The sequence below is a fragment of the Aspergillus eucalypticola genome (genome assembly GCF_003184535.1).
Source record: "Aspergillus eucalypticola CBS 122712 chromosome Unknown BO83scaffold_17, whole genome shotgun sequence".
In the NCBI taxonomy this organism is placed as follows: Eukaryota; Fungi; Ascomycota; class Eurotiomycetes; order Eurotiales; family Aspergillaceae; genus Aspergillus; species Aspergillus eucalypticola.
In genome coordinates this window covers 382,054-408,323 of record NW_020290291.1, presented here as the reverse complement: position 1 = coordinate 408,323, position 26,270 = coordinate 382,054, and the positions used below count along the sequence as shown (strand labels likewise).

The following is a 26,270-nucleotide window of genomic DNA, read 5'->3' as shown; positions in this document are numbered from 1 at the left end:
CAGACGTCGTCAGTCGTTGTCGTTCTCGTCTCTTCGTCCATCCATGAGCCGAAATAGGTAGGCAAATTATATGATCGTGTGAACTCTGCAGGCTGACAGATAGCATGAAGAACTAGAAGACCATCAACACCTCCTCCCACCACTTGCGAAGAAAGCGCCCACTACCCCGTCTTTGATCCGCAAAACCCGCGGCACAACCCTTCTCTTGCATCTACATCATGGCAGCAGTGGATGCAAAGCCTGCCGAAGAAGTCCATGGGGAAAATGCACTCTTTGTCCTTCCGACCTAGGTTTCGCAGGCGTCCCATTCCTCGTCCAAGCCATAGAGATGATATACCTAGCCTTTGGTCATCCACGGATTCAGCCAAGGGCTCCTCAGACCAGCAGGGCACGCTCTACTCGTCGACTGTGTCAGAGGCTAGCACAGAGGAAGATGTTGAGTTTGGTACTGACCTACAGCGCATCAGCTGCAACTACCCGCCGGATGGCAACATGGACAGGTATTTACGGAGTCTGCCGGGACCGTTTGTATGGGAAGATGGTACGGTTTCTTCAGAGTCGACCGTTGTGCCTCATCGGGAGACTGAAGAGTTCCTTACTTTGACCTTCTCAAATGCTCGATCAACGTCGAGCAATAAAGATAGGGGAACGGAGTCTCATAATATGGCGTCTACAGATGCTATCGGAGGAGACAATCCTCATCCTATGATTCCGAGCTCATCCTCCCACAATCCTAGCGAGTCGTACTTTTCGCAAGCAGCAGGCAGCGAGGCCGAGGGTCTGTGCATCGCAGTTCCTGTTCCTTCCAACAGTGGCGCTTCTGAGCCACAGTTGCCGTCTGAAACAGTCGATAGTGACAGGAATGGTGCGGTCAGCGCGAACAGACCCAGCAATCTTTCGGTGCCAGTCATCGACACAAGCAGCGCCAGACCCGTTGGCACGATCGCCAACATGGCAGCCTACGTCTCCAACCCACCAATAATGGATGCTGAGTTGGCTATAGAGTCTTTGGAGCTGTGCCAACGACTAGAGTTGGATGAAAGTCATGATGGAGAACAGGACGTGACATACGAAGCTTACGAGAACGCTGGACATCCAGCCAGTCACTCACCAGGGGCAGTGGATTCGACCAACAGCCGCTCCCCAGCAGCGCCATCAGCTGAAATTCCCGAGCCGTCGAATCATGGTGGTGAAATACCTCGCATTACGATTGATATGCGCGTTACTTCTGGACAGCTGCAGGAAGGCGCCAGTAATCGCATTGTCCGCTGCATTGATTCGACAGAAAATATGCCCTTAATCCCGGCTAGAGTAGAGGATCGTCTGAGTGAACATAGTACCGATGCTTCGGTCTTGCGCAGCCAATCGTCTCAGGATGATCTGGCCACGCTGCTAGCATTGCGAGACGAGTACTTCCTAGTGGACAAATCCAACGACCTCCGTCCGGATAGGGGGAACAACGCCACCAAAGCGGAGCGCAGCTTCAGCGGTGATGGCTGCTTGTACAGTGGGCCAGGGCTCGACCGCAACTCGGTAAACAGAGTGCATGATATCCCCGAGATCATTGGCCCACGCACACCCGTCCAGGTACGTGGCACACGGCCGTTCCGACGCGAGTATAACACCAGCGATTCAGACGAGTACCTTATGACATACCCGGCTATCGACAGACACTACTTTTCGTGAGTCCATGCTGACGTGAGTGGTGTCGGTACTGCCTTCATTTGACTTTGCATGTTACCTAACCTGTGACGTTCCTTATCACACCCTGCTGTTCAGTTTGGAAGTGTATTCTAGTGATACCTCCAGGTATTTTGGATATCGAGACATCTCGCTCCAAAACCTGAATCACACGAGGTTCTATATGCACATTATAAGACATTAAACCAGGCTCCAGACTAGCCCAGCCGTAGCGTAAACCCAGCCCCTTGTTCCCCCGTCTCTCCACCACCCTGCCCACCAAACACACTCGCAAAGTCCAGCTTCGGAGCCTCCTGCCCCCGCTTCGGCGCCTCGGGAGTCTCCCTCCGTCTGCGCTTCTCCATACCCGCCTTAGACGGAAACGTTGGGAACATCTCCTTCGGCTTCGGCCGAGGATCCTCCTTGAAATAGCGATGTGCCAGACACTCCTTCGTCGACATCCGCACCCCGGGATTCAACGCCAGCAACGACGAGAGCAGATGTAGCCCAGCGTTCGTCAAAAACGGGAACTTGGTCCGAGGCAGTAAAGGCGGGTTTCCTCCCGCCGTAGTAGTAGATGCAGTAGGCGGCAGCCGTAGTGACTTGGCGTTCGGTAGTGATCTGAACTCAGGCCAGATCTGGGGTGTGGGCGGGCCGGTGAGGGCGAATATCTAAACCACATTATTAATTAGTCAAGATGACCCTTCACAGAATAATATTTATGAGAGTGGGTGCTGTAAGAGGGACTAGCTTACCTTCGAAACCTGCTCGACCTCATTCTTCCCCTGCAATAGCGGTTCCTTGGTCAACAATTCCCCCATGATACACCCTACACTCCACATATCGATCTCGGTGCCGTATTTCTCTGCCCCCAGGAGGAGTTCCGGGGCCCGGTACCAGAGGGTCACGACGAGCTGGGTGAGTTTCGGGGGCGGATCGCCGTGGTAGCGGGCCATGCCGAAGTCGGCGATTTTGAGCTCGCCGCGGTTGTTGAGGAGGAGGTTGGAGGTTTTGAGGTCGCGGTGCATGATCCATTGGTCGTGGAGGAAGTTGAGGCCCGAAAGGAGTTGGAGGAGGAGGGTTTTGATTTCGCTGGGGAGGAAGGGTTCGGGCATTTCGTCGAGTAGGGTTTTGAGGTCGTGTTCGTGGAAGTCCATTACTAGGTAGATTCTGTGGATATGAAGGTTAGTTTGGGGTAGTGAGAGGGTTGAAGGGTGGAGGGAGGTATACTCGTCTAGTTTTGTGCCTGTTACTACTTCGCGTAGGTAGACTATGTTCTGGTGTCGGGCTTCGAGGAGGGTTTGGATCTCGCGGAGCCCTGTTACTGGGAATCCGTCTGGGGAGTTGTCCATTTTGAGTTTCTTCAGGGCTACTACTTCACCCGTGGTTATGTCTTTGGCGCGGCTGACGAAGCCGTAGGAGCCTTCTTCGATGTGGTTGAGGCGCTCGAAGTTGGTGACGTTTCGACAGGGTCCCCATTCTTGGGTTGGGAAGGTGAGGATGTTGGGTTCATTGTTTGTGGTGGTTGTGTTGGATGTTGTTTGTTGTTGGTCTGGGATGTGATCGTTTGAGAGTCGGCGACGCTTTGTGGGCGGTGCGCTGCTGTCTGTCTCAGCTGCTTGTTGTTGAGCTTGGAGCTTGGCTTGCTCGTCCAGCTGGCGCTGTTTCTCGGCTTTGGCGCGTCGCTTTTCTTCCTTTTCGCGCTTGCGCTGGGCCAGGATGGCTTCCGTTTCGGGGTCGTCGTCGGTGGCCCATCTGGATTTGGAGGACATGCTGTGATGGCCTGGATTGGCGTGGGGCGAATGACAATGGATGGATGGGGTTGTGGAGAGAGTGCCGGATGCAAAGCAGCAGCTGTAGACAAGCTGGACGCGGACGGAATTGCGGCGAGAAAGTGATGCTTGATTGGTCGGATGACGCTATCGGCGAGAACAGAGTGACTAAGCCCGATTGGGTTGATTTCAAAGCGTCCCCCGCCTCGTCCCGCATCAACTACATTCGAGGGGCATTCCATGAGAATCCACAGTTTCTTTTTCCCTCTTTCTTCTACGGTGACTCTTACATGCGCATTGGTGTTGTAGTACTCTCTATCCAGTCAATATGATTGAACCGTTTCAGGTGGGCTCTTGCCAGGGTTGACGATGCATCTCGTGAGGGGAATGCCTAACTAATCGCTTAGACTACCTTTGCGGTCCCGATGACCTGCGAGGGCTGCGTCAAGGATGTTTCCGCATCGCTGAAGAAATTGGAGGGTAGGCGCATCCGCATTGCAACCCTGTGCGCGAGCTGACCGGTCAGGCATCAACAAGGTCGAGGCAAATCTTAAGGACCAGCTAGTCTTCATCGAGGGAACGGCACCACCCAGCTCGATTGTCTCCGCTATCCAAGCTACGGGACGGGATGCCATTCTACGAGGTAGTGGCACCTCCAACAGTATGTCTATCACCTGCCTACTCCAGGCAGTACACCGAGGCTGATGGCACCATTGCAGGTTCCGCGGTGTGTATCTTGGAAACCCACTCGAATAGCGTCTCCAACAAGATTCGTGGTCTGGCGCGCATGGTCCAGGTCTCCTCCAACATGACCCTGGTCGACCTGACGATCAACGGCCTTACTCCCGGCAAGTATTATGCCACGGTACGCGACACAGGGGATATCTCGCAGGGTGCTGGATCCACCGGCGGCATTTGGGAGGCCGTCAAGGCTAAGGTGCTGGGTTCGGAGCCAGTCAAGGAACCCCGCGGCATTTTTGGATCGGTTGAGGTGAACGACAAGGGCCGGGGCAATGTATTTTTGGATCGCCCGGTAGCGGTGTGGGAGATGATTGGGCGCAGTATGGTAGTGTCGAAGAGCCAGGAGGGGCCCTTTCGACAGGAAGACCCTGACACTTTAGTGGGAGTGATCGCTCGAAGCGCGGGGGTGTGGGATAACGACAAGATGGTGTGTTCCTGCTCCGGTAAGAATGTGTGGCAGGAGCGGCAGGAGCAGGTGGCCCAGGGAATGGCCTAAAGGGGAAGAAGAGAGGGAAATGAGGATGTGGTTGGAGGAAGCTAGACTGGCGATTGTGTCTATGTATAGCAAGCAGTGCGGTCAGTGGTTAGAGTGTGCATAGTACTAGGGATAGGATACCCACGATCGATGATCGATCAGCCCTGAGATAAGGAATACGAGCAAGCATGAGTGACGATATTCTAGCGCATTGCCGAACTTTTAAATAGAAACGCGTGGGCGAGGGTTTCCAGAAATAGAGACCGGACCAGGGTACCCATTGTATCACCGGTATGTAGTGTTTGTGGTGGTTGGTGGTGGTGTTGGTGATGGTGGATGGCGATAGAGATGGACGAGGGATCCAATAGTAGACACCCCAGACTCAGGTGACCGACGAGTATGCAGGAGAGCTGCACGACAGAGCGACTAGTCGGGAGACTACGGTGGCTCGCAGCTAAAGATAGGTCAGCCAGCAGCGTCTACAGGACTAGTCGTAGTCTAGTCACAACGGTCGTCGAGGGGTTGATGAAGGCGGGGGAGTGAAATTGAATGGGATGGTTGGTTAGTGGTTTAGTGGATAGTGATTAATGCTGGTGATTATTACACCAACCGCGAGGGACCAATCTGCGAGGGTCGGAGAGGGACCCCAGGCAGGAAATCGGTACCGAAGGGGAGTTCGGCCATTTCCTGCAAGCGCCGTGGCGGGGACACCCAAAAGTTAATCATCCCCTGAGAGAGTGGAAAAAGAAGGATTGGGACAACGTGATGCGGATTTGGAAGCAGACTGTTGTGTGATGGATTCTGATTTGTCCTGGTCATATTTTTTTTTCCCCTCCTGTCCCGGAGGTCCTCTAATGGTATGTATCATACTATATCCTGTAGGGTGATTGATTGATTTGATTGAATTCTTCAGTGACATCGGAGATTGCCCACATTCCCCACTCGGCATGGGTTGCGGAACGGGCCTTTGACCCATTCCAGCCCAACATCCAGTCTTCATCTATCCATGGCTGATGGCAAGTAGTAAGGAGATAGTGAGGTAGTATCGAAGTAATCTGGTGTAAATTAAGTGGTATTGAATTTTAATTGTATCCTGTATCTCCGAAAGTAAAAGACAGAAAGAAAGTGTGTGTGTATGTATGTATCTGAGTACTGTAAGGTACGGGCGTCAACTGGAAAAGAACCCCGACCAGCAGCCAATCAAGGGGGAAGAGATGGATCTTGGCTGCACTGTGATGAAGTGCCAACCCCCTGCAGGAGCCAATGATCATCGCGCACACCGGATTGGCACCCTGGGCACTGACCGGGGGTGGCTTGCTATCAGCCATTCATCCGCCAGTCTCCCCCTCGGGCGTTACGAACGGGGCAGCTGTGACAGTTCCTGTTTCTTTTCATCACCACTCATTCACTCTACTAGTCTACTCAGTAGATACGCTGTAAGAGACTAAGAGTATTCCTCTTGGCTACACCGACTGACCAGACAAGCTTATACTTCTCTCCCTCTCTCTCTCTCTCTCCCTCCCCATCCATGCCCGATGCCATGCCTAAGTGTCATCAATCTACTGCTGTTCACCCCTCCCTGGTCTTCTCCATCTTAACCGGCATGACGTTCACCTTTTACACCTACTACTCTTACTACTACTGCTGCTGCTGCTGCTGCTAAACTAACTAGCTCCCCTGTCGGCTGCATCGTCTCTGCACGCTAATCCCACCCCCTTCCCTGTTTCTTCCTTTTTGGCATTTACATGTGGATTTGACTTCTTCCATCGCGATCCGTACCTCTTTCTCTTCCGTCCCGCTGGAATTCAATTATCTCAGGGCACACACCACAACGCACATTCCTTAATCCACAACCTAATCTGCAAACTCACTCAAGAACAGACCCGTTTTTACGAATCTCTGCCAATCCTTCCCTCGAATCACCTCACATTGCCCGTGCTCCCCTCATCCCATCACTCATCACATCCAGCCAACAGCCCTCCTTGCGTCTTGGCTGGTCTCCGCTCCCTCTTAGCGGCTGGGTCGCTGGATCCGTGATCTAATTATATATCCGATCCAACTCTCGGCTCTCAACGCTTGGATAGTGCGCATGATCTATCACTCCTTCACGCTGGTTATCGCTCCCTCGACTAGCAGCCACACCGACTGCCGCGTGCCGACCTCAACCGGCTTACCCTCGATTGGATCCCCTTTGCGGCATAGTCCCAGTGGACTCGCTGCCCCTCGTCACATCCCTGCTCCAGCGTGGCCAGGACCCAGCCATTGCGTCTTGGCCATAGCCAGTCGCATACATATACACTCGCTAGTTGCTGCGGCGTCTCGCCTCGCCCAAGTCAACTAGGCCAGTGGCCGTGCTACGGACAACTTGACCATGTCCTTGAAGCAGGTACTTATGCCAGCTGTAGGGTTTCGGATGATGCTAATGTGACTAGGAAATCGAAACCTGGGTACAGGCCCTTGACCACTACGATAATCAGGAATATGATGAAGCTCTTAGGGTCTTTGGTGCGATTGCAGAGACCTCCAAGATTCTCTTCAACTGCGGGGTCATCTATGCCACGTTAGGTGAACATGAAAGAGCGGTATGTTCCCTGATTAGTTCTCTGGTCATTACTGACGAGAGCAGGTTGAGTGCTACCAGCGGGCTGTCGGCCTGGACCAGTATCTGGCTATTGCCTACTTCCAAGAGGGAGTGTCCAACTTCCTTCTGGGGGACTTTGAGGAGGCATTGGCTAATTTCAATGATACGCTGCTCTACCTCCGGGGCAACACCTCCATCGACTATGAGCAGTTGGGCTTGAAGTTCCGGCTGTTCTCCTGTGAGGTGTTGTTCAATCGCGGCCTGTGCTATATCTACCTGCAGCAAATGGGACCTGGCATGCAAGATCTACAATATGCTTCAAAAGAGAAAGTCACGCCCGACCACGACGTGATCGACGATGCTATTCGTGAGCAAGCGGCGGTAGGTCAGCTTCCTCTTGTGAGAGTGATGGTACTGACGGAACAGGGCTACACGGTCTTTTCGATTCCGGTGGGGGTGGTGTACCGACCCAACGAGGCCAAGGTCAAGAACCTCAAGGCAAAAGACTACCTGGGCAAGTCTCGGCTGATTGCTGCATCAGAGCGCAGCAGCATGCCGTCCGCCGCCAGCGACGACCTCAAGCGGACCATGTCCATGCTGGACCACCGAAAGCCAGAGACGCTGCCGTTTGCCACGTCGCACCTGGTGCATAAAAACCTGCAGAGTCGGAGCCGTCAGCAATCGGAGCCGCCTCTGAATCGTAATCTCTTCCCTCCTACTCCCCCGCCGGACGCAGACAAGGCGAGTACCAACAGCTCCACAGGTAGTCTCGCGATGAACAGTCGACCGGGGTCCATCCGGGCAGCGCGACCGCCCCGGCTCGACCTGACGGCGGGCCACAGTACAGAAACGCTGGTCGAAAAGCCGCGAATCGGCACGACGCGCACGGCGTCCGAGTCGCGGGCAGGTCCGGGTCGAACGGGGCCGGGGCCGGGGTCAGGGCCACGAAGGCCGGGCGAGTCCCATGGCCATCGACGAGGCATGAGTGACACGGGCTTTGCCCCTACGGTGAGCTCGGAGGAGTCGTATTCGGGCACTCGATCGATGCCAGCGGGCGCCACCTGGCGCCGTCAACAAGAGCGGTATATTGACGAGCAAGAAGAGTATGCCAGTGATGCATACGAGGATAACGGACCAGACGGTGAGTTTGAGATCATGGGAACGCGGCCGCAGGCGTCTCCGAACCGGGGATCGCGGCGGGGGACGTCACGACGGCCGGAGGTGCGCAAGTTCCGAGTGAAGGCGCACTCGCGAGAAGATACACGGTACATCATGATGGAGCCGACGATTGAGTTTAGGGAGTTTGAGAATCGGATCCGGGACAAGTTTGGGTTCCGCACATTGCTGCGAATCCGCATGCAAGACGATGGGGATATGATTACGATGGTGGACCAGGAGGATCTAGACTTGTTGATGACGGGGTCGCGCGAGGTGGCACGGCGAGAGGGGAGCGAGATGGGGAAGATGGAGGTATACACCCCACTTAATTTCACAGAGAGAAGGAATCGTGCTAACCATGACAGATATGGGTTGAGGAGCGAGGCGTGATTTAGGATTGCATTAGCGTATACCCTGGAGTTTGGTTGATATGGTATGGTTGTATGGTTGTATGGCTGTATGGTCGGTATGGATGATATGAATTATGACAATGCATAAACACGTAAGCATACATCACGTGATCAACACCTCTCCGTAGCTATGTAGATACAAGCCAGCTCGCACCAACAGACCACAACCCCGAAGTGTATATAGCAACACAGCACAAAATGACCGACCTCACCCCCACATTCACCCAGCTGGTGCACAGCAAATCGCCGACCTCGAAACTCTCCACAGGGTACATGACGACCGAAATCGCCGACGAATTCCTCAAAGAAGCCTACCGAATTGTATATCAACCATCCCATACCCATCCTCCTATTTACCCCCATCCAGATACTAACAAACACCTACGAAATGGAAATAGAACAATCACATAACATCCCTACTATCCTACCTCCAAACCATCCGCCCCTCGTATCTCTCCCTCACCAATACAAAACCAACAATCACCAGCACCACCACCACCACCACCCAACCCAAACAAACCGAAATACTAGACGACTCCGCCCGCGACACCATAACCACCACGACCTCAACCCTCCTCTCCAACCTCTCCACATCAATAACTACCCTCAGCGCAGCAGAAAATCTCCGCCAGGAGACAGTTTCGCGGAGCATAGCACAGAGATTCGGGAAGGGGTTTCTGGCGAAGTGGGCGGGGGGAGCTACACTCACCAGTAGCAATGGGGATGGTCATGAAGGGAAGGATAAAGAACAGGTGGTTGAGGAGGAGAAAGAAAAGGTGTTAAAGGGGGTGAGGGAAAGCGTGCTATTCTATCTGAATCTGAAGCTGGGGAAGGTGGTTAATGAGCAAAGGGATATGGTTGAGAAGAGGATTGAGAGGGTGAGGGAGAGGGAGAGGAGTGTGCTTTATAAATCTGGTACTAATAATACCTCTGCTGCTGGTGGTGGTGGTGTTGGGTGGGGAAGGGTGGATGGGGAGTGGAGGGGGGATACTACTGGTATTGGTATTGGGGATGTGGTGAAGATGGACGAGACCGAGGTAAAAGAGATCGAGAAACAGTTAACACCGCAGCAATTGCAACTGTTCGAGGAGGAGAATGATTCCTTGGTGAGGTATTTTGAGGATGTGGTGGGGAAGGTTCAGTATGATATACCCTTATCCCTTATCCCTTATCTTCTATGTTATGTTATATTCCCCAAGGGGATATTTTGTGGTTATGGTGATGATTATGATAACGATTGCTAATGATTGACTGTGGGAATATGTGTGTAGGAACGCAGAAAAATCCCTCCTCGAGATCTCCTCTCTCCAGCAAACTCTCGTGTCGCATTTATCTACCCAAGAGGAATATATCTCGCAGCTGGTGACGGATGCGAGTAATACTGAGGCGAATATTGGTCAAGGGAATAAGGAGTTGAAGCGGGCGACGGAGAGACGGAGTACGGCGCAGGCGGTGTTTTGGGGGACGGTGGGGTTGTGTACGTGGTTGGTTGTTTGGGATTTGGTTTTTTAGTTGATATTTATTTTATGGTTCAGGTTGTGTTGTTCATATTTTGTATTGGGTTTGTTCTACCAGTCTAGCTGTTGTACCTTACATATATCCAGTCCATATCCATCGTGTACTACCTGTGGTATATTATGAAGTCTCCCGCACTACGCTGTCCACTGCTTCGGCAAAGTAGTCCAGGTTATGTGTGTTCAAGCCCGCCATGGAGATACGGCCGTTCTTGGTCTGTGTCCTTTGTTAGTATATATACCCCACATAGTAATCAGGAAGAGGGGGAGCATACCATATAGACATGCCACTTCTCCTTCAACACCTTTACTTGCGTCTCAGTCAACCCGGTGAAACTGAACATGCCAATCTGATCTGTAATGTGGTTCCAAGTGCCCGGCGTGCCCTTCTTCTCCAATAGCTCCCTCAATCCCTTGCGCATCTCCGCAATGCGACCACTCATCGTCTTCAGATCCTCCTCCCACTCCTGGAACAGACCCTCATCGTTCAACACCCGGCTGGCAATGCGCGCACCATACGCCGGCGGGTTACTGATCTCACTGCGCTGCAGAATGGCGAGCTGCGACGCGATATGCGCATTCGCCTGGGTGGCCTCGGCACCTGGGGCCGAGACGAAATGGAAGGCGCCCGTGCGCTGACCATACAGACCAAAGTTCTTGGCGAAGGATTGCGCGACGCACAGCTCGAAGCCCTGCTCGACGAAGTAGCGCACGGCCCAGGAGTCGCGGGCGAGATCACCCGAGGCGAAACCCTGATAGGCGCAGTCGAAGAAGGGGAAGTGGTTGCGCTCGCGCATGATGACGGCAACCTCCTTCCATTGGTCTTGGGTCAGGTCGACGCCGGTGGGGTTGTGGGCGCAGACGTGCAGGAGGATGATGGAGCCGGTGGGAGCGTCGCGCAGGGCGGAGAGCATGCCAGAGAAGTTGAGACCCTTGGTTTGCGGGTCGAAGTAGGGGTAGTTGGCAAGGGAGAGGTTGACGTTGGTGAAGATTTGGTTGTGGTTGGCCCAGGTTGGGTTGGAGAGGTAGACGGTGGGCTTAGGGTTGGAGGGGTGGAATTTGGAGAGGAAGAGAGCGCCCAGGTGCACGGCACCGGTGCCAGAGATGGTTTGGAAGGTGCATACCTAGAAGATTGTTAGATGGATAGAATCACAGAAGGGATGGGGGGGGGGGGGGGGGGGAGGCTTACGCGGTTCTCGCGAATGGCAGGGCTGTCGGCGCCAATCATCAACTTCTGGGCGGCGGTGGTGTAGTCGGCGAGACCTTTGATGGGGAGGTATTCGTGATTGAGGGCGGGGTCATTGCGAACGAGCTCGTCAGCCTGTCGGAGTTGGTTAGTTGAGATGCTGCGGGGATGGAGGGAGATAATGATGTGCAGGTGGGGAATTGAGGGGTAGCGAAAGTACCTTCTTGACGACAGGCAGGATCCAGGGTTTGGCATTGTCGTCGCGATACGCGCCAATAACTAGATCGACCTTCTTGTCGGAGGGATCCTGGCGAAAAGCCTGAGCCAGACCGAAGAGAGCATCTTCTGGCGCGGCGGGCACGACGGCGGTGGAAAAGACGGAGGGGGTGGTAGAGCCCATGATGTGGGAGGAGAGAGAAGCAAGACGGGAGCGAGCGGTAGAAGTAGAGGTAGCAATGGAGGAAGAGGATGGAGAGGATGAAGAAGTAAGGGAAAGAGAAGAAGATGGTGAAGAAGAAGAGGAAAGGGGCGACATGATGTATTGTCAGGTCGAGAAGAGGTCACACCACCTGATTCCCTCAATCACTGCTGCTTGCGTTCACCGGCGCCAATAAAGTGAACTTGACCGAAACAGATAAATCCCGATGGATACACCGGGGCAGGGCAGATGCAGGACAAGGAAAAAAGAAAAGGACGGGACGGAGTAGAAATGGACACGATCGGGGATAGGTTCGGAGGAGGGAGTACGGGGTACATATAGTCTGAGAATGTTATTGATCTTTGAGACCGAGACAAAAGTTGAGGGTTGGAGAATGAGCCGAGGATGTGGCAGAGTTGCTGGCCCGATGAGTTGAGCAGATGATAATGATGATGACGCATTCACATGACTGCAAAATAATCAGATATTTGAAGCATTATCTCGACCTCTATCTGTCTACTATCTGTTTTGTCTATCATTGAAGATACATTCCAGCTATACTGCAGTTATCGACATTAGCAAAGGATTAGATGTTTGGCGGACAGAATTGCCCGAGCTGGCCTGACATCATCATATGACAGATCCACTTAGGCTGTCTACAAACTAAGTATGAAAGTACTAGTATGAAAGCATACAAATATCCCTCATCTCTCCGATTATTCTTCTTCATTTTCCTGCTACGAGATCGTACCAAGACAGTCAGTAATAGTATAATACTTCCCACTTGAGTAATTCCATCCACCATCACATCCCTAAAGGTACTTACTTAAATAGACACTGTTTTAAAACGCGGCATTAACCACCAATCACAATCTACTGTTACTCATACCTACAGCCCGACGCCAGCCGCATTCAGCCAAAATCACTCACTTTTTCTGACTAACAATAATAGCAAAGTTCTAGGTTCTTTTTTCCCCGCCCCGACCGTCTTGTCCTTTTTTTTTTTTCTTACTCCAGGATAATCTGTTCACAATGACAGAACTTATCACAGTAGTATAGTCTCAATGGATGAGGATATATCCAGATATCTATTATCCACTCTAGTACTCCAATCTTCAAGGAGGAAAGAAAAAGAGCCGGAAAAGCATTCCACCCTGCAAGACACAAAAACAAGAAGTAAGACAAAAAAGGATGATCGCTTACCCCACGGGGTGCAATCGGGTCAGCTCCTCTACGAGCCTCGCCGGATTCCGGGTTCCGATTTGCATTTCGTGCTTTTTAACTAACTTGTTGTGTGAAATTGGGATCCTCGCATTTCGTCACTGGAAAAGTACTACTTTACATGACTAAATAATTCGTAATGTATGCAATTGGCATGCCTTTGGCATGAGATTCCGAGGTCGCTTGGTCTTCTAACTACGTACTAGTTTGTCTGCTCTAGGCTACCTCACTAGAGCTCGCGCGAATACTTACTAATTTATCAATTCTAGACCCATACTAGAACAGTCGGATTCTTTGTCCTAATGTAGTAGGTATATCGCTGCTACATAGGATACTTTTACACATTGCTTCGGTGTATGATATGTGCCTGTTCACTGGTCATTTCCAGGTAAACCATCGGTCCTATATACACAATTTTCCCCCCGTGCAAAAATTCCCATCACTTCTAAACGCCATGTATCGCCAATATCGCCATATAAACAAACATCATGATGTGATAGTTTCCCCATCAGCAATCCAATCAATCATGTCAATCATAAACCCATATATCCCAGGTCACCGGCAGCCAGGCCGATCATATCACATCCCATTCCATCAGCTTCATACATAACCGTCCCCATCTCTCATCTTCAATATAGCACATGAACACTCAATGCTCCGAATCACGCCAGCATGCACGTAGAAATAAGTAATGCAGATGAAGAAGGGGAAAACAATTCAGGAGAGGAATCAAGCAGGCGGCGTGTCATTCGATGATGACGATTCGACCGCCTCTCCATGCGCCCGCGTGCGCACCCGGAACTTCTCGCGCAGTCGCGTCGTCAGTCGACTGCGTCGCCGCATTCGCTGCTCATCCGCTTCGTCGGCCGCTTCCTCTCGGTTGGCCTCTTCCCGCACGCTCCGCAGCGCCGCGAGGCGCTCTTCCACGCTGGCATCGCGCATGCGGCGCGCATTCAACGTACCGTGCAGGTAGTTGCTAATGCGACGGTGGCGGCCATGGCCACTCTCAGTCGTTGCCTCGGCGGCTCCTTCGGCCGTCTCTGGCTGACCATCACCCAGATCTTGCTCCTCCTCGCCTTCTTGCTGTGGGGGGTTGAGATCAATGCGGCTGCAGAAGTTAGTAAATGTGTATATCATGTAGATAAGTTCGATAGAATACTCACCAGAGAGGACATGTGCCAGAAACATTCACCAGCCACGGGTCAATACACTCGGGGTGGAATTGATGGTTACACGGCAGCACGCGCAAATCCTGCCCCTTGACAAAGTCGTCCGTGCAAATAGGGCACGAGAAGTTCGGGTGATCCGTCGTCGTCTCCGCCGCAGGAGCATCGCTGGGCTTCTCTTCATGCGATTCAGTCGGGGGAGCCTCCGTCTGTGGCTGGTGTGGGGAAGTGACCTCCGCAGTCGTGGTCACATCTCGTTCCTCCAATTCATTGGTCGGCACCTCCAACCCCGAACCCATCTCAACATCCCCCTTGGGGCCAACCGTCTTACCGTCGGGTTGGTTGTTGTTGTCCCCGAATTTGACGATTGGGATCGTATCTAACATGGCTCGCGCTATCCCTCGCGCTCGACTTTGTCGCGGTCGTCCCGCGGTATACCGAGGCCCATAGCGCTCCGGATGGCGGTGCGCACGCACCGCACCGGTAATGATAATGGCTAAAAACAGGGCAGTGATAATGCCTGTAATACTATACAGAATGATCATCGCTGTGGCAGATTAGCACATGCTACCGCGGCAGATGAGAACCGGCATACCCGTGTTCGGACTCCCGGACGAGTCGGTCTGGTCCTGGGTCGTTGTGGTGGGCCCCAGATACGACATGTTGGTGCCGATATACGTCGTTCCGTTCCCTGGAGCTTCGAGTTGGGACTGGACTTGCCGATTCAAAGTCGGATTCACGAGCGTAAAGACGTTGATGTAGCGGTTGGCGGATGGTTCATCCGTCGTATAGTTGCAGAGCAGTGAGGTGCCACTATATAAGATGACAGCGAGAGCCTGCTGCTGTGCGGTGAGGACGTTGCCTAGCGTGGAGCTGGCATCCAAGTTCCCGGGATAGGCGGATGGGTCGCAACTGATCACCGCGATATCCTTGCGGCTCAATGACAGAGAGTTGGTGGCATCCACATCCAACAAAGTCCCCGACACCAGATATTGCTAGATTCCATCAGTCTCGGCATGGTGAGGCATCAACAGGGCTGACTAACCGCAAGTTCCGCCTGATTGAGATCCACCAGAGCCTGGGTCAACGGGGCCAGACGGACAGACGTTGGCAAGTGAACCTGACTGCTATTCAAAAGGAACCGGAGACCACCAGTCCACGATAGATCCCCAGAGTTGTTGGAGGGCCGCACGGTCCAACCGGCCGTGTTCACAGCAAAGCCGAGGGACGAGAGGGCGAGCAGGAAGATAACGCGAGCGGGGAGCGAACAGGTGGAGGAAGCAGCAGAAGCAGCAGGAAGGGACGTAAAACGACGGAAGAAGGAGAATAAGAAGAAGAAAGGAAAGAAGAGTAAAGCAGGATGGAAATGGGGAGGACCCATCGGCGAATCGCCCAGTTGATGATACTGGCCGGCGATGGAACTTTCCCCACAGTGACGAGGCCTACGGAGACGGCGGAGGATATGGGGGACGGACGAAGATCATGAGCCACGGACGAGGATCGGCCCAGGACCAAGAAACCAAGAGGGACCCAGAGGCAGCCGAAGAGGCACCCAACTGCTAGTCAGCGTTTGGCGAGGACGGTGATATCACCCCCGTGTAGGAACCGGACGATCCGCGGCGGCTACAACAGGATTGGAGCGACCGTAGTGGAAGGGGGGGCTGTAACAACAGTGAGAGGTAGGGATGCCTCGTCACCAATACGGGCAAGTGAAGAGCGATTGGGGAGATTAGGAAAGATTTTGGGTAGTGGATTGAGTACCACGGAAATTGAATGAGACGATTTGGAAATTCAAATGGGGTGGGTGAGTTGGGTGAGAGTAAGTGAGTGAGTGAGTGATTGAGTGTGTGTGTGTGGATCGGAGGTTCACAACCTTCAGCAAGCAGACTGGCTGCAATGGGAATTAGCAGCGGCTGGCGATGGGGGAGAAGGATGATGATTATCCACCAGACGAGGGGAGGTTGGCGGATGGCTGGCAAGCTGCGCAGCCGGGCGATCCGGCAGAAAAAGCGACGGATGAAATAAGAGCAAAGACAAATGATAATGATAATAATAATGCTACTGGTCTGTCAGCCTCGTTACTATTCTTATTATTGCTGGCCCGGTGGGTTGTTTGGAGTGAGATTCAATCAATCAATAAATTCAGCCAATCCACCCCGAGGAGAATGAGCCGTAAACGCTGCCTGTTTCCAACTTTTTTAGTTCAATCAGGGGAGACAGCAAGCGAATACGAGAGGGTCGAGCAAGAGTCAGAAAGTAAAGAGCAGTGAGCAACCGGTGGGAGTTCCATGGATCGACCGAGCGATGCCGGTGGATGAAGGATTATTCATCGCAGCGCCTCGGTCTGATTGCTTGCAGATAGTCGTGGCCGAGGATTTGCGGCGTGATGATGGATGCTTGCGGTTCACTGAGAGCCGAAAGGAAGAAAAAGTGGGACGCCGACAAGAGACAGTGTGTCAAAAGAGAGACACTAGAACTAGACTAGACTCAAAAGCAAGAGATAAAATGGAATCACAAATAGAACATTGGAGAATCCAAGGAAAAAGATGGGGCAGGATAAGATAAGCCTGGTCACATCCACTTTGGTCTTCTTTTCTCTTCTTCTGCCCTCCCTCTGATTAGATTGGAGTGAATGTCAATCCACCCGCGATCGGAATGTCCGCCTACAACAATTCTTGAGGGGGGTCATGGAGGAATGAACAAGCAGACAAGCAACCCAATGGCAATGAGAATCCCCCATTCCACAGGAGAATAATGACTGGTCCTGGAGGCATGAGAAAGAAGCTGCAACTGGACCGAGTGCGGGGGATCCTGGGCAAACCCGCCGATCGCTTGTGCTTGTCCCAATTTTCGGACGGGAGCCGTTCATGGTTCCGGTGACTGACTAAAAGATAACCAGTAATTCCGTAGCTAGCCAGCTAACTCGCAAAGATAACCAGCTGCCAGACAGGCTATTGTCAATCGGAGGAGAAATTGACGGGGATTGACTTTCCGATTGATTAACCCTCAAGAGTTAAGACAGGTGGCCCTGGTCAACAACACGCGCACCACAAGAAAGGCATTAACCATAATCTATCCCACACACCCAACCCCCAATGATGGATGCAGCAGCACGAATAGGCAGCCAGATCACTGTGCGGCATTGCATCATTCATTGAACTTTGTTTTCCCGATTCAGCACCATCCCATCAAGGGGTTCCGTTTCCAGCAATGCAGAAGGGAATGAGATCTCTCTCACCGCACCGCACCATATAAAAAGCTGACAGTTGCGCTCGTGCATGGATCTCGTTTGAGAACGGGGTAAAGGATGTCCTCTCATCCACACCTTTTCTAGCTGCTGCTTCTGCTGCTGGGTAGAAAGGAGCGCGCTTGGACCCTTTCGCGGGATGGGAATTTGATTGCTTTTTCCTCGCCAACTTCGAATTCTTCCAACGTGGATTCCTCCCCGTCCAGCCAGAGCAGGAGCAAATTGGTCATAATGGTGTGCAGACGAAACCATCCTTCGTCGCCAATTCACCAGTGATCGGATAATCTAGATGGGATCAGATCTGATCCCTTGATGGCGATGGTTACCCGTAACGGAAAAAGGTAGGTATGTCGAGCTGACTAACCTTCCCTGCCTTTTGACCGGATTTGTTTCCGTTTCTGTCCCAATCAGGAAGGTCCAAGAACTCATCCCCCGTTTTTGCTTCGCCGGTGATTCTCCGCTTCTCAAGGTGGGGGTGAATCAAGCACGTCCACAGTGAGTCTGTGTTCATTTGTCCAACGGACTCTCCGATGCCGGAGTCCATGCGTCTCCATTTGCGGGGATTCGGCGATGTTGCGAGCATGTCTGCTGTGAAGATGACGAAGCAGCGGGCGCAAGATTGCATTGCATCTCATCTGACCAAAACCGAAGGGACTGACTGACTGTTCAAGATCTGCATAAAATGGCGGACACAATTTTATTCATCCTCATGCAGGGATTCCCTCCTTGAGCACTAGGGTTAGGGTCCCTGCCAGTCACTCGCCCCGTCCGGAATAAGCTATGGATTAGGCCGATCGGGGGGATCCGCCCATCCTCAGCTTGTTCAGCTCGCTATTCTCCAGACAGCAACATTCCTCCGACTAGGAGGTTAGCAGTAAAAACATGACGGTCTCTGGGGTGTCCTCCACCTCCCCCACTTTGCAGACTCGCTTTCCTCAGCCGACAATGTTCTAGCCCATCTGGTCGTTGCTGGGATGGGCTGCTTCCAATACGCCGTGTGACATGTGTCACATCTCTTTGTCTGTATCTTCTCGCTTTAATTTGCCATCCATGTCGAGCAGGCGACCAAGCACAGTCCCTACTGTCAATAAGTAAGTTTCATCACCTTGCCTGGGAGGGAGTATAGTAGATCAGCGAGCCGAACATCCGCCAATCCATCCATCCATCAGTCCTGATCCGTCACCCATCCATCCTTTTAGCGGATCGTAGGGCGATCAAGTGGGATTGTCTAGTAGGGTTGATGTGACCTGACCTGACCTGCCCATTGCATTCTCCCCAACCCCACACCCACACACAGCAGCGGTCGCGTGTGTTGATCGTGCCGAATTAGGTGTAGATGAAAATTGGAAGACGGAGAACAGACCAGCGACTGATTCAGGGCGAAAACAAGGACATACAAAGCATAATGCAATTCATGTTTGTTTTTTGCTTACTCCGTAAAGTGCGATCGGATCTCGCTTGCTTGAATAATGGGGGATCTTCCTCTGGTATTTCTGAGCTGAGCTGAGCTACTTTTACTACGTAGTGCCAAAGCTACCACCCAATTTTAACCTATGCGTGATAGCCACCCTCGTCACTCGTTCCAAGAGTATTGACAACCACCACATCACCACTACCATCACAACCATGCAGGGTGTAGATGATGTAGAGCAGACATGACAGACATGACATGACATGTCTGAAGTTGGATTCTACCTCAGGGGAACGCCCCAATCAGACGAGAATAGGTTATTGAGGGTTCCGATCTGTCGTGGCGCGCAACAGCAGCGCAGTACTACTACCGCCATAACGATGTACTCCTCTTCCCTTGAGAAGAAGTATCTACTGGGTAGTATTCCAATTATCAACACGAGAAAAGAATTACTAGTAAGATAGTCAACCAAGTCAGGAATTAGGTACCGTAACACTCGCCCAGCCAGCACGCAAGCACCGACGAACCAAACCCGCCACAAAACACACTACATACTTATTGTCATCTCGTAACGGTGTTATTAGGGGCTCCCGCCGAGGATTACCTCTCAGTGCTACCTACTACCTACCTATCTATTAACCTACGGAGTACTTACTTCCTACTACGGAGTTACTGCAGCTGCTACGGATACAGCCGATCAAGGCCGTCGCCGCCATCCATGCATCCTTACCTTTTCCCATCCTTGTGAGGGGAATACTTAAGAGAAAGGAATAGAGGGATGGATGGATGGGTTGATGATAAATGCAGCGGCAGCAGCAGCAGTAGCAGCAGCAGCAGCAGCCACCGCCAACGATTGGCGGAAGTATCGCGGAGGTCTCGACCGTGTTCTATACTACCGTGGGGCTTGTGACAGCAGCAGGAGCAGCAGGAGCAGCAGTTAGTTAAATAACTAACCTATCTACAAACCACTATGTAAGTAGTGTGTTGTAGTGTAGCACGCAACACTTGGTCCCCGTGTTCTATTTCTTCCTTACTTGATTCCCTCTAAAATCGCTATCTAGATAGTGAATAAGGATGGAACTACTACGTACTATATTAACTACGGACCGTTTTAATACCCACATATAGTGGATAAATGATAGATAAATGAACAAGTAGAAAGAATAGGGCCAACCTCCACCAGTCTAACATAAAAGGTTACATACATACATACATACATACATAACAATACCCATAACCAAATAATCATATAAGTAAGCAAGTAAAGAAAACTACTTACTCAGTAGAAGTTCTAGTAGTACCCGACAACCTGGAAACACATTCCTATCGACGGAACAAGCTGCCACCAATCTCCGTCGTGGATAGATTCCCGCAACTTAACTTGCTTCAAAATAGTAGATATGTATCCGTAGGTAGTAGATAACTGGTAAGTAAGTAACTAAGTAACTTAAGTATGGATTGTACCGTACCAAGCATGATGGAAGGTAACTCCCAAGCCACGTACATCAGGTACTAAGTTACTACCACACTCACTACCCGATTAAACCAAAGCTCAAGGAAGGAATGAATGTGGTGGTGGCTTGGACAGAATTCGCCTCATCCGACCCTCGGATAAAGGGGGGTGGGTTTGGATGGTGGGATGAGAGACCAAAGATTGGGGCTTTGTTTCGTTCGTTCGTTCGTTCGTTTCTTTTTTTTTTTTGTTTGGATGCGATGGATTGGGATGGATGGGAACTTACCGACCGACTGGGTTCATCGTTCTATTTAGTTATTTTATTTACCTGGGTATAAGGGCCATGGAAAGGGTGGTGGTATGATCAGCTGGTGTCTTTTCTACTGTAGGGATTTTTATTTTTCTGGACTGAATTAAACTAGTACTGTGTTTTGTTGTACTCCGTACTTGGTCAAGGGTATAACAAGTAGGGTAGTTGGTATCTAGTGAAGAGTGCAGTAGAGTGCTTAAAGGGGTAAATAGCTACTCAGGGGAATGAGGAAAGACTGAAGAAAAAGGACAGACAATAGTACTAAATTGCTACGAAGGTAGAAAGAGCAGAAGATAAAGAATAAATGAAACGGGAAAAATAATTAACCAGGGGCATGAGGCCATTAATTTCATTATTTTCATGGGGGTGTTGATTAATAGAGTCAATTAACATTGACTAGGGAAGGAGGGAGGGAAATAAATAAGTAAAGAAAAAGGAGGGATGGATGAATGTGAGTAAAATAATGTGGATGGGGAGGGATTTTGTTCATTGTCATCCAACCCATCACGCACTAGCTCCAGGTGTCAAAGCTCCAGCCTACTGTAAGTAAGTCAGTACTTTGCTTTCTTTATGGGGGAAGGGGGAAGAAAGAGACGACATGACATGCCTAGTTTAGCTAAGTATCCGCTGGTTATAGTTCAGTCAAAGGAATTGACTGACTATTTGACACTGACTGCGGAAAATCCTACCCTACTTCTACGTTTCAGTCCCCACTTGCTCCTGGAGGAGAAGAACGAGTCAACCTCAGGCTCGTATGGGGAAGAGAAAAAAAGGCAAAAAGGGCGCCAGGAAGGGCACAGAGACAAGAGGCAGAGAGAGAATGCCATGTCAGGCCGAACCAAAATTAGCAGCAGCAGCAGAGCAAAAAGATGGGATGGATGGGTGGATGAATGGATGGCGGTCGAGGGTCTGGAAGAGTTATCCCGCGTCCTCCTCCCCGCTTCTATTCGAGGGCCTCGACCGCTGGAGCCCCGGCGAGATCCAGACTGATTGGCCACCGCCGCCCAGAGAGGCGCGCCCGCTTCCCTGCTGAAGGTGTTGAAGGAGGGTCACTCTCTCCTCCCAGTCGAGGGCCGAGGCCTCCCATCGAACTGGTATTGTAGTAAAATGGATCGGTGAACCCGGTCAGCTGCTCTCTCTGTAACTGAAGGTATAGGGGGCCGTTGCTATGTTATACCACCCTGCTCCAGGGGTTTTTTTCCCTACCTATTATTTTGAATTCTCACCACCACAACAACACGGGATGCGATCAAATGGTGGTGCTGTCTGTTTGGAACTACTGACGCCGTCTTCCCGATCAAGCACCAGAGAAGCTTGAAATGATTGATATTTCCGGTGCATCTGAAATTTCAAATCCTTTCGAATTCTAATTGCAAGGAACATTGGGTTTTTTTTTTTTTTTTTGCCTCTGCCCTCTGTGACTTTTTATTTTCTTTTTCTTTTCCTTTTTCCTTTCTTACTGATCAAGACAAGAGTATAATTAATAAATAATAAATCAATCATAATCATAAATATCATAATAATAATAACACATCCATCCATCCATCCCAGTGGAAGCCTAAACTTAACTGTTTTTTCTATTTCTCTCACACTCACTCACTCACCCTCTCTCTCGCTCTCTCTCCATTCCGAAAGAAGACAATCGTGGAAACAAATACCAAAAATATGCATTAAATAAGATAGGCAGTTAAGAATAACAATAACCAGAGAATTGATAAATCATCCGCTTAACATGGAAAAATTAAAGCCAAATAAATCAGTAACGATTGAGCCAAAGAAGGCACAGACAGTCTGCTTTGCACTGACTGGTAACCGTAGTACTTTTTCCCTGGTCCTCTCTTGGGGGGGATGTTTTTTTTCTGTGTCCAAGCCCCCCTCTTCTCTCTCTCTTTCTCTCTCTTCCTCTCCAACTCTCTCTACTACTAACTAACTCACTATTGACACTGTTGTCTTTCTCTCTTCTCATTCTTGTCTTCATCCTGTCTTTATTCCTCCTCCCCCAGATCAAAGGCCCCCTTTTCCCGGGCGGGATCTCCCGCTGAAGCAAACGCGATCAGGATGCGCTCCACGAGGCTTTAAATCGGTCAAACAATCAATCCATCGACAGGGAATTCATTCATCGAGGCCCCAACGAGGCGATCAGGAACAAATCCACCGCCCCGTTCTTTTACTCTTACTGCCATTCCTATTCTTACTACTTCCTCACTACCTCTACAACTACTACCACTGCCACTACTTCCAATTCTTCCCCAATCTCTCCCTCCCCCTTCGCAGACATTTAGATCCCAATTCCAATTTACAAGTTCCCTTCTAATCCCTACCCTATCCTATCCCCCTTCTAATTCATTCCTTCCCCTCTTCTTCCTCCCGCTACCCCCTCCCAAAGTCTCAATCTGAAACCTCACCTTCAACTCCATCCATTCATTCATTGATTCACTCACTCATCCATCCATCACCACTACTACTACTCCACCCTTCTCTATTGTCAACTTTCACACCCTCGCGCTAGATGATCGATCCCGCCCAACTTTAGCCTTCCCATCTTCTTCTCCCTCGCAGACGTCCGCCCCTGACATGCACCTGTCGGCTCACTCGACGAGACAGCGCTCGTCGTGCCTTGCCGTCCGTTAGCAGCAGCCCCCACGCCTGCCCGGCAACCATGTCCCCTCCGTCCCTCGCCATTCCGGCCACTTCTCCCGTGGCCGAAACTCTCCATCTCTGGAAGAAACGCTTCGACAAGCGACATCTTTCCACGTAAGCCAATTTTCCCCCCTTGCTTCCTTTCATGATTTGAGTCTCGTGGGGCCGTTGTCTCTTCGTGATTCGTTTGAGTTCCCGTCAACCTTGTGTGTCTGTGTGTGTTGTGCCCGCGGATGATCTACACAGGCCCCATCCCTTATGATAGGATAGATAGTCCGTGCTTTAATACTCTTCCGGAATAGCTAGAGCACGGTGCGGATACAAGACCGTGATCGTTCGTCCCACTGACCATCCGACAGCAACCCAGTTATCGCTACCCTTGATATAGAATACAACGAGCTGGTTCAGTCTTGGAAACGCTTCCAGGATAACCTCCTCCCCAACGATCGAGTGCTCTTCCACGAACGTCTGCAAGGTCCCGACGATGTTTTGGACGTCGTCGCCAGCATCGAGCCCGTCTGGACGTCCACGTCGGGACAGCGAATGTTGAGGGAATGTTGCGACGAATTTCGTTCGACCCTGGGCTCACACGGGAGGTTACTGGCCGTTCTACCAAGGAATGAATTGTACTGCTCGATCTTTTACGGCGTCCTGCAATCTCTTCTGAAGGTGAGCCCGGATGTTGTTCGTATCCCCCCTCCCCCAGTCAAAAACTAAATCATGAGTTTCAGGCATCCGCGGGCTATCCCAGAATCATGGAAGGATTGATCAAAGCACTGGTCCAAATCAACCGCCTCATTGCCCCGCCAGCCTCGGGCGAGGCAGTACCGACGACGAAGGACTCCATCAACGCCATTGCCCGCTTCTACACGCTCCTATTCTTCTTTCTTGGAGAAGTGATGGACTGGTATGTGAGAAAGGCCAAATGCGGGCTTCTGCGGAGCCCCAACCAAGACGTGTACCGTGCCTTTCAACGCCTGATTGGCCAGATTCGACGCAGCGCGAAAAGTATGATGGAAGATCTCACGGACGCTATGGACCTCGATGACCCCGACTGCGATAGCTTATGTGAAATGACCCATGACGACTATCGGGGGTGGTTTGAGCGGGCTCGATTGAGTCAGGTGGGTCTTCAGAACGGGGCCCGCCGCTTTGCAGCGCAGAATGCCCTCACCCGTCAGTTGATGTGGGAGATTCATCAGGATGCGGCGGAGCGTAAGCGATTGTTGCAAGACAGAGATGTTCTCCTGGCGCGATTGCTGGACACTGTTAGTCTACAGCTACAGTCCGTGAGTAAACAAAACAGCGGCATTGCCTGTTTGACCACGACCGCTTCCCAGGATTTAGGTAGGGAAGCCAGGCTCACATGGCCCGAACTGCTCGAAGAGCTGACCGTGCACGCATTACAAGACACAGACAGGTTCAACCTGATAAAAGGGGGGCACAAGCACAAGTACACGCGCATGGAATTGCAGATGGCTTCCCAGAAACTCGAAGACTTCTTTGATGCCGACGACCAGATTCCCGCGCTCGAAGTCGACGTCCCAGTCATTGCAGAAGATAACGTGATGGCCTCGCTGAAACAGTGGGCGACCGACGCCCACTCACAGGTCCTGGCCGTGGGGGGCCCTCAATTGACAGTCTACCCTAGCCCGGTTCTGCTTGTCTCGACGTGTTACGCCAGCTTTGCTCGCAAGGCGGGCTTGCCCGTGATTTCCCACTTTTGCAACCGATCCACCGATGCCGCCAACGAACTGACCTATGAGCAACACCTCATTGCCCTGGCGTACAGCCTGATCCGCCAGTTGATAGAATACCTGCCTCCCGTAGTCGAAAGCCATGCGGGGTGTGACCTGAGCGGCGAGCGATTTAAACCTTTGAACGGCTCGCTAACGTCCTGGAAGGAGGTGCTTTCGCTGATTGATATACTCCTGCACTTTGCGCCACCCCTGCTGGTGTGCGTGATTCATGGGCTCGATGTCATTCAAGATGCGTCGACAGATCAGTACATCCGCTCATTGGTGCAGACCTTTCTGACTCATACGCGGCACCGGCCAGAACTGCTGCCAAACGGCAGACAGAGCCAGAGCGTATTACTGAAGGTGCTGTTCACGGTGGCTGGTCGGCCAAGCTCGCTGGTGGAGACATTATCCGAGAACCAGCTCATTCTGCGGGAGTCGAATACGACCGAGGAGCTGGCCCCGACCGACGCCGCCTTGGACGCCGATGTAGCCCCTACGGCCATGATTGCATAGTCATTTCGATGCTTCAGTGACGCCGCATTGCGATTTGAGTTTGATTATTCTTTTCTTTCGGGTGAAAAATCGGGTCCTCATAGAATTACATGCAGGCTGGGAATATTCTTCATGTTTTGGATATAAGATGGGTTGAAATGGGCTGCTGGATGATGCATTGTGTGGATTCTTCCTTTCTTTCGTAACATCACCTTCCCTAGAATAAGGGGAGCTTATAACGATTGTTTTTCTTTTCTTTTCTTTTTTTTTTTTTCCCCCTGCATGTTGATGGAGATACTTTTATTGTTTGGGACAGGCACATCTCATCTTATCTCGGAAGCACGGAGTATACGACAGGACCGGTTTGGAGGGAGCATTTGGGTGTACATTTGTAATCATAGCAGCTCGACGAGGACATGCATATACGAAGGCTGTTGCTAGACTGATACTCGGAGTTGCAGTGGCTGTCCTGATCTGGATCAGATTCTCTGTTAGTTGTCTTTCCCCGGATCGCCGAGTGTTCTTGGCACCCTCGGGTTTCATTTTCCGATGCAGTGCAGCTGCATCCCATCCTCTTCCCCACAATCGTTCTGTTTTTTTTTTTTTTTTTTTTTTCTTTTGTATCCTCTTCTGAAGCCTGTACGAGTCAGCCA

At 51.5% G+C, this 26,270-nt stretch overlaps 8 protein-coding genes across 8 annotated transcripts; 5 read left to right on the top strand and 3 right to left on the bottom strand.

Annotated features, from left to right (window-relative positions):
- Positions 1-264: 264 nt before the first annotated feature.
- BO83DRAFT_418313 (uncharacterized protein) lies at positions 265-1,686 on the top strand (the record flags this gene model as incomplete). The annotated part of the gene is made up of 1 exon (XM_025534811.1): positions 265-1,686. The coding sequence occupies one exon, from the start codon at positions 265-267 to the stop codon at positions 1,684-1,686; it is 1,422 nt and encodes a 473-aa protein (XP_025386710.1).
- Positions 1,687-1,721: 35 nt separating this feature from the next.
- On the bottom strand, positions 1,722-3,510 carry BO83DRAFT_418312 (kinase-like protein). The gene is made up of 3 exons (XM_025534810.1): positions 2,911-3,510; positions 2,436-2,850; positions 1,722-2,351 (listed from the first exon to the last, which is right to left on the bottom strand). The coding sequence occupies exons 1-3, from the start codon at positions 3,450-3,452 to the stop codon at positions 1,899-1,901; spliced, it is 1,410 nt and encodes a 469-aa protein (XP_025386709.1). The 5' UTR covers positions 3,453-3,510; the 3' UTR covers positions 1,722-1,898.
- A 270-nt stretch (positions 3,511-3,780) lies between these two features.
- BO83DRAFT_409257 (copper chaperone CCS1) lies at positions 3,781-4,868 on the top strand (the record flags this gene model as incomplete). The annotated part of the gene is made up of 4 exons (XM_025534118.1): positions 3,781-3,798; positions 3,860-3,932; positions 3,979-4,113; positions 4,172-4,868. The coding sequence occupies 4 exons, from the start codon at positions 3,781-3,783 to the stop codon at positions 4,687-4,689; spliced, it is 744 nt and encodes a 247-aa protein (XP_025386708.1). The 3' UTR covers positions 4,690-4,868.
- Positions 4,869-7,039: 2,171 nt separating this feature from the next.
- BO83DRAFT_400030 (putative PB1 domain protein) lies at positions 7,040-8,802 on the top strand (the record flags this gene model as incomplete). Its single annotated transcript, XM_025533372.1, has 5 exons — positions 7,040-7,054; positions 7,101-7,250; positions 7,295-7,630; positions 7,676-8,719; positions 8,773-8,802. 5 exons carry the CDS (start codon positions 7,040-7,042, stop codon positions 8,800-8,802), a joined length of 1,575 nt encoding a protein of 524 aa, XP_025386707.1.
- Positions 8,803-8,991: 189 nt separating this feature from the next.
- BO83DRAFT_363677 (putative SNARE protein (Ufe1)) lies at positions 8,992-10,378 on the top strand. Its single transcript, XM_025529585.1, has 3 exons — positions 8,992-9,138; positions 9,216-9,958; positions 10,089-10,378. The coding sequence occupies exons 1-3, from the start codon at positions 9,016-9,018 to the stop codon at positions 10,327-10,329; spliced, it is 1,107 nt and encodes a 368-aa protein (XP_025386706.1). The 5' UTR covers positions 8,992-9,015; the 3' UTR covers positions 10,330-10,378.
- Positions 10,379-10,452: 74 nt separating this feature from the next.
- BO83DRAFT_428421 (aspartate aminotransferase) lies at positions 10,453-11,917 on the bottom strand (the record flags this gene model as incomplete). The annotated part of the gene is made up of 4 exons (XM_025535403.1): positions 10,453-10,548; positions 10,607-11,455; positions 11,521-11,652; positions 11,738-11,917. 4 exons carry the CDS (start codon positions 11,915-11,917, stop codon positions 10,453-10,455), a joined length of 1,257 nt encoding a protein of 418 aa, XP_025386705.1.
- Positions 11,918-13,885: 1,968 nt separating this feature from the next.
- BO83DRAFT_316114 (RING-H2 finger protein) lies at positions 13,886-15,703 on the bottom strand (the record flags this gene model as incomplete). Its single annotated transcript, XM_025527648.1, has 4 exons — positions 13,886-14,264; positions 14,320-14,869; positions 14,894-15,317; positions 15,368-15,703. 4 exons carry the CDS (start codon positions 15,701-15,703, stop codon positions 13,886-13,888), a joined length of 1,689 nt encoding a protein of 562 aa, XP_025386704.1.
- A 7,699-nt stretch (positions 15,704-23,402) lies between these two features.
- On the top strand, positions 23,403-25,638 carry BO83DRAFT_390113 (uncharacterized protein; the record flags this gene model as incomplete). Its single annotated transcript, XM_025532843.1, has 3 exons — positions 23,403-23,497; positions 23,743-24,052; positions 24,115-25,638. The coding sequence occupies 3 exons, from the start codon at positions 23,403-23,405 to the stop codon at positions 25,636-25,638; spliced, it is 1,929 nt and encodes a 642-aa protein (XP_025386703.1).
- Between the last annotated feature and the right edge of the window lie 632 nt (positions 25,639-26,270).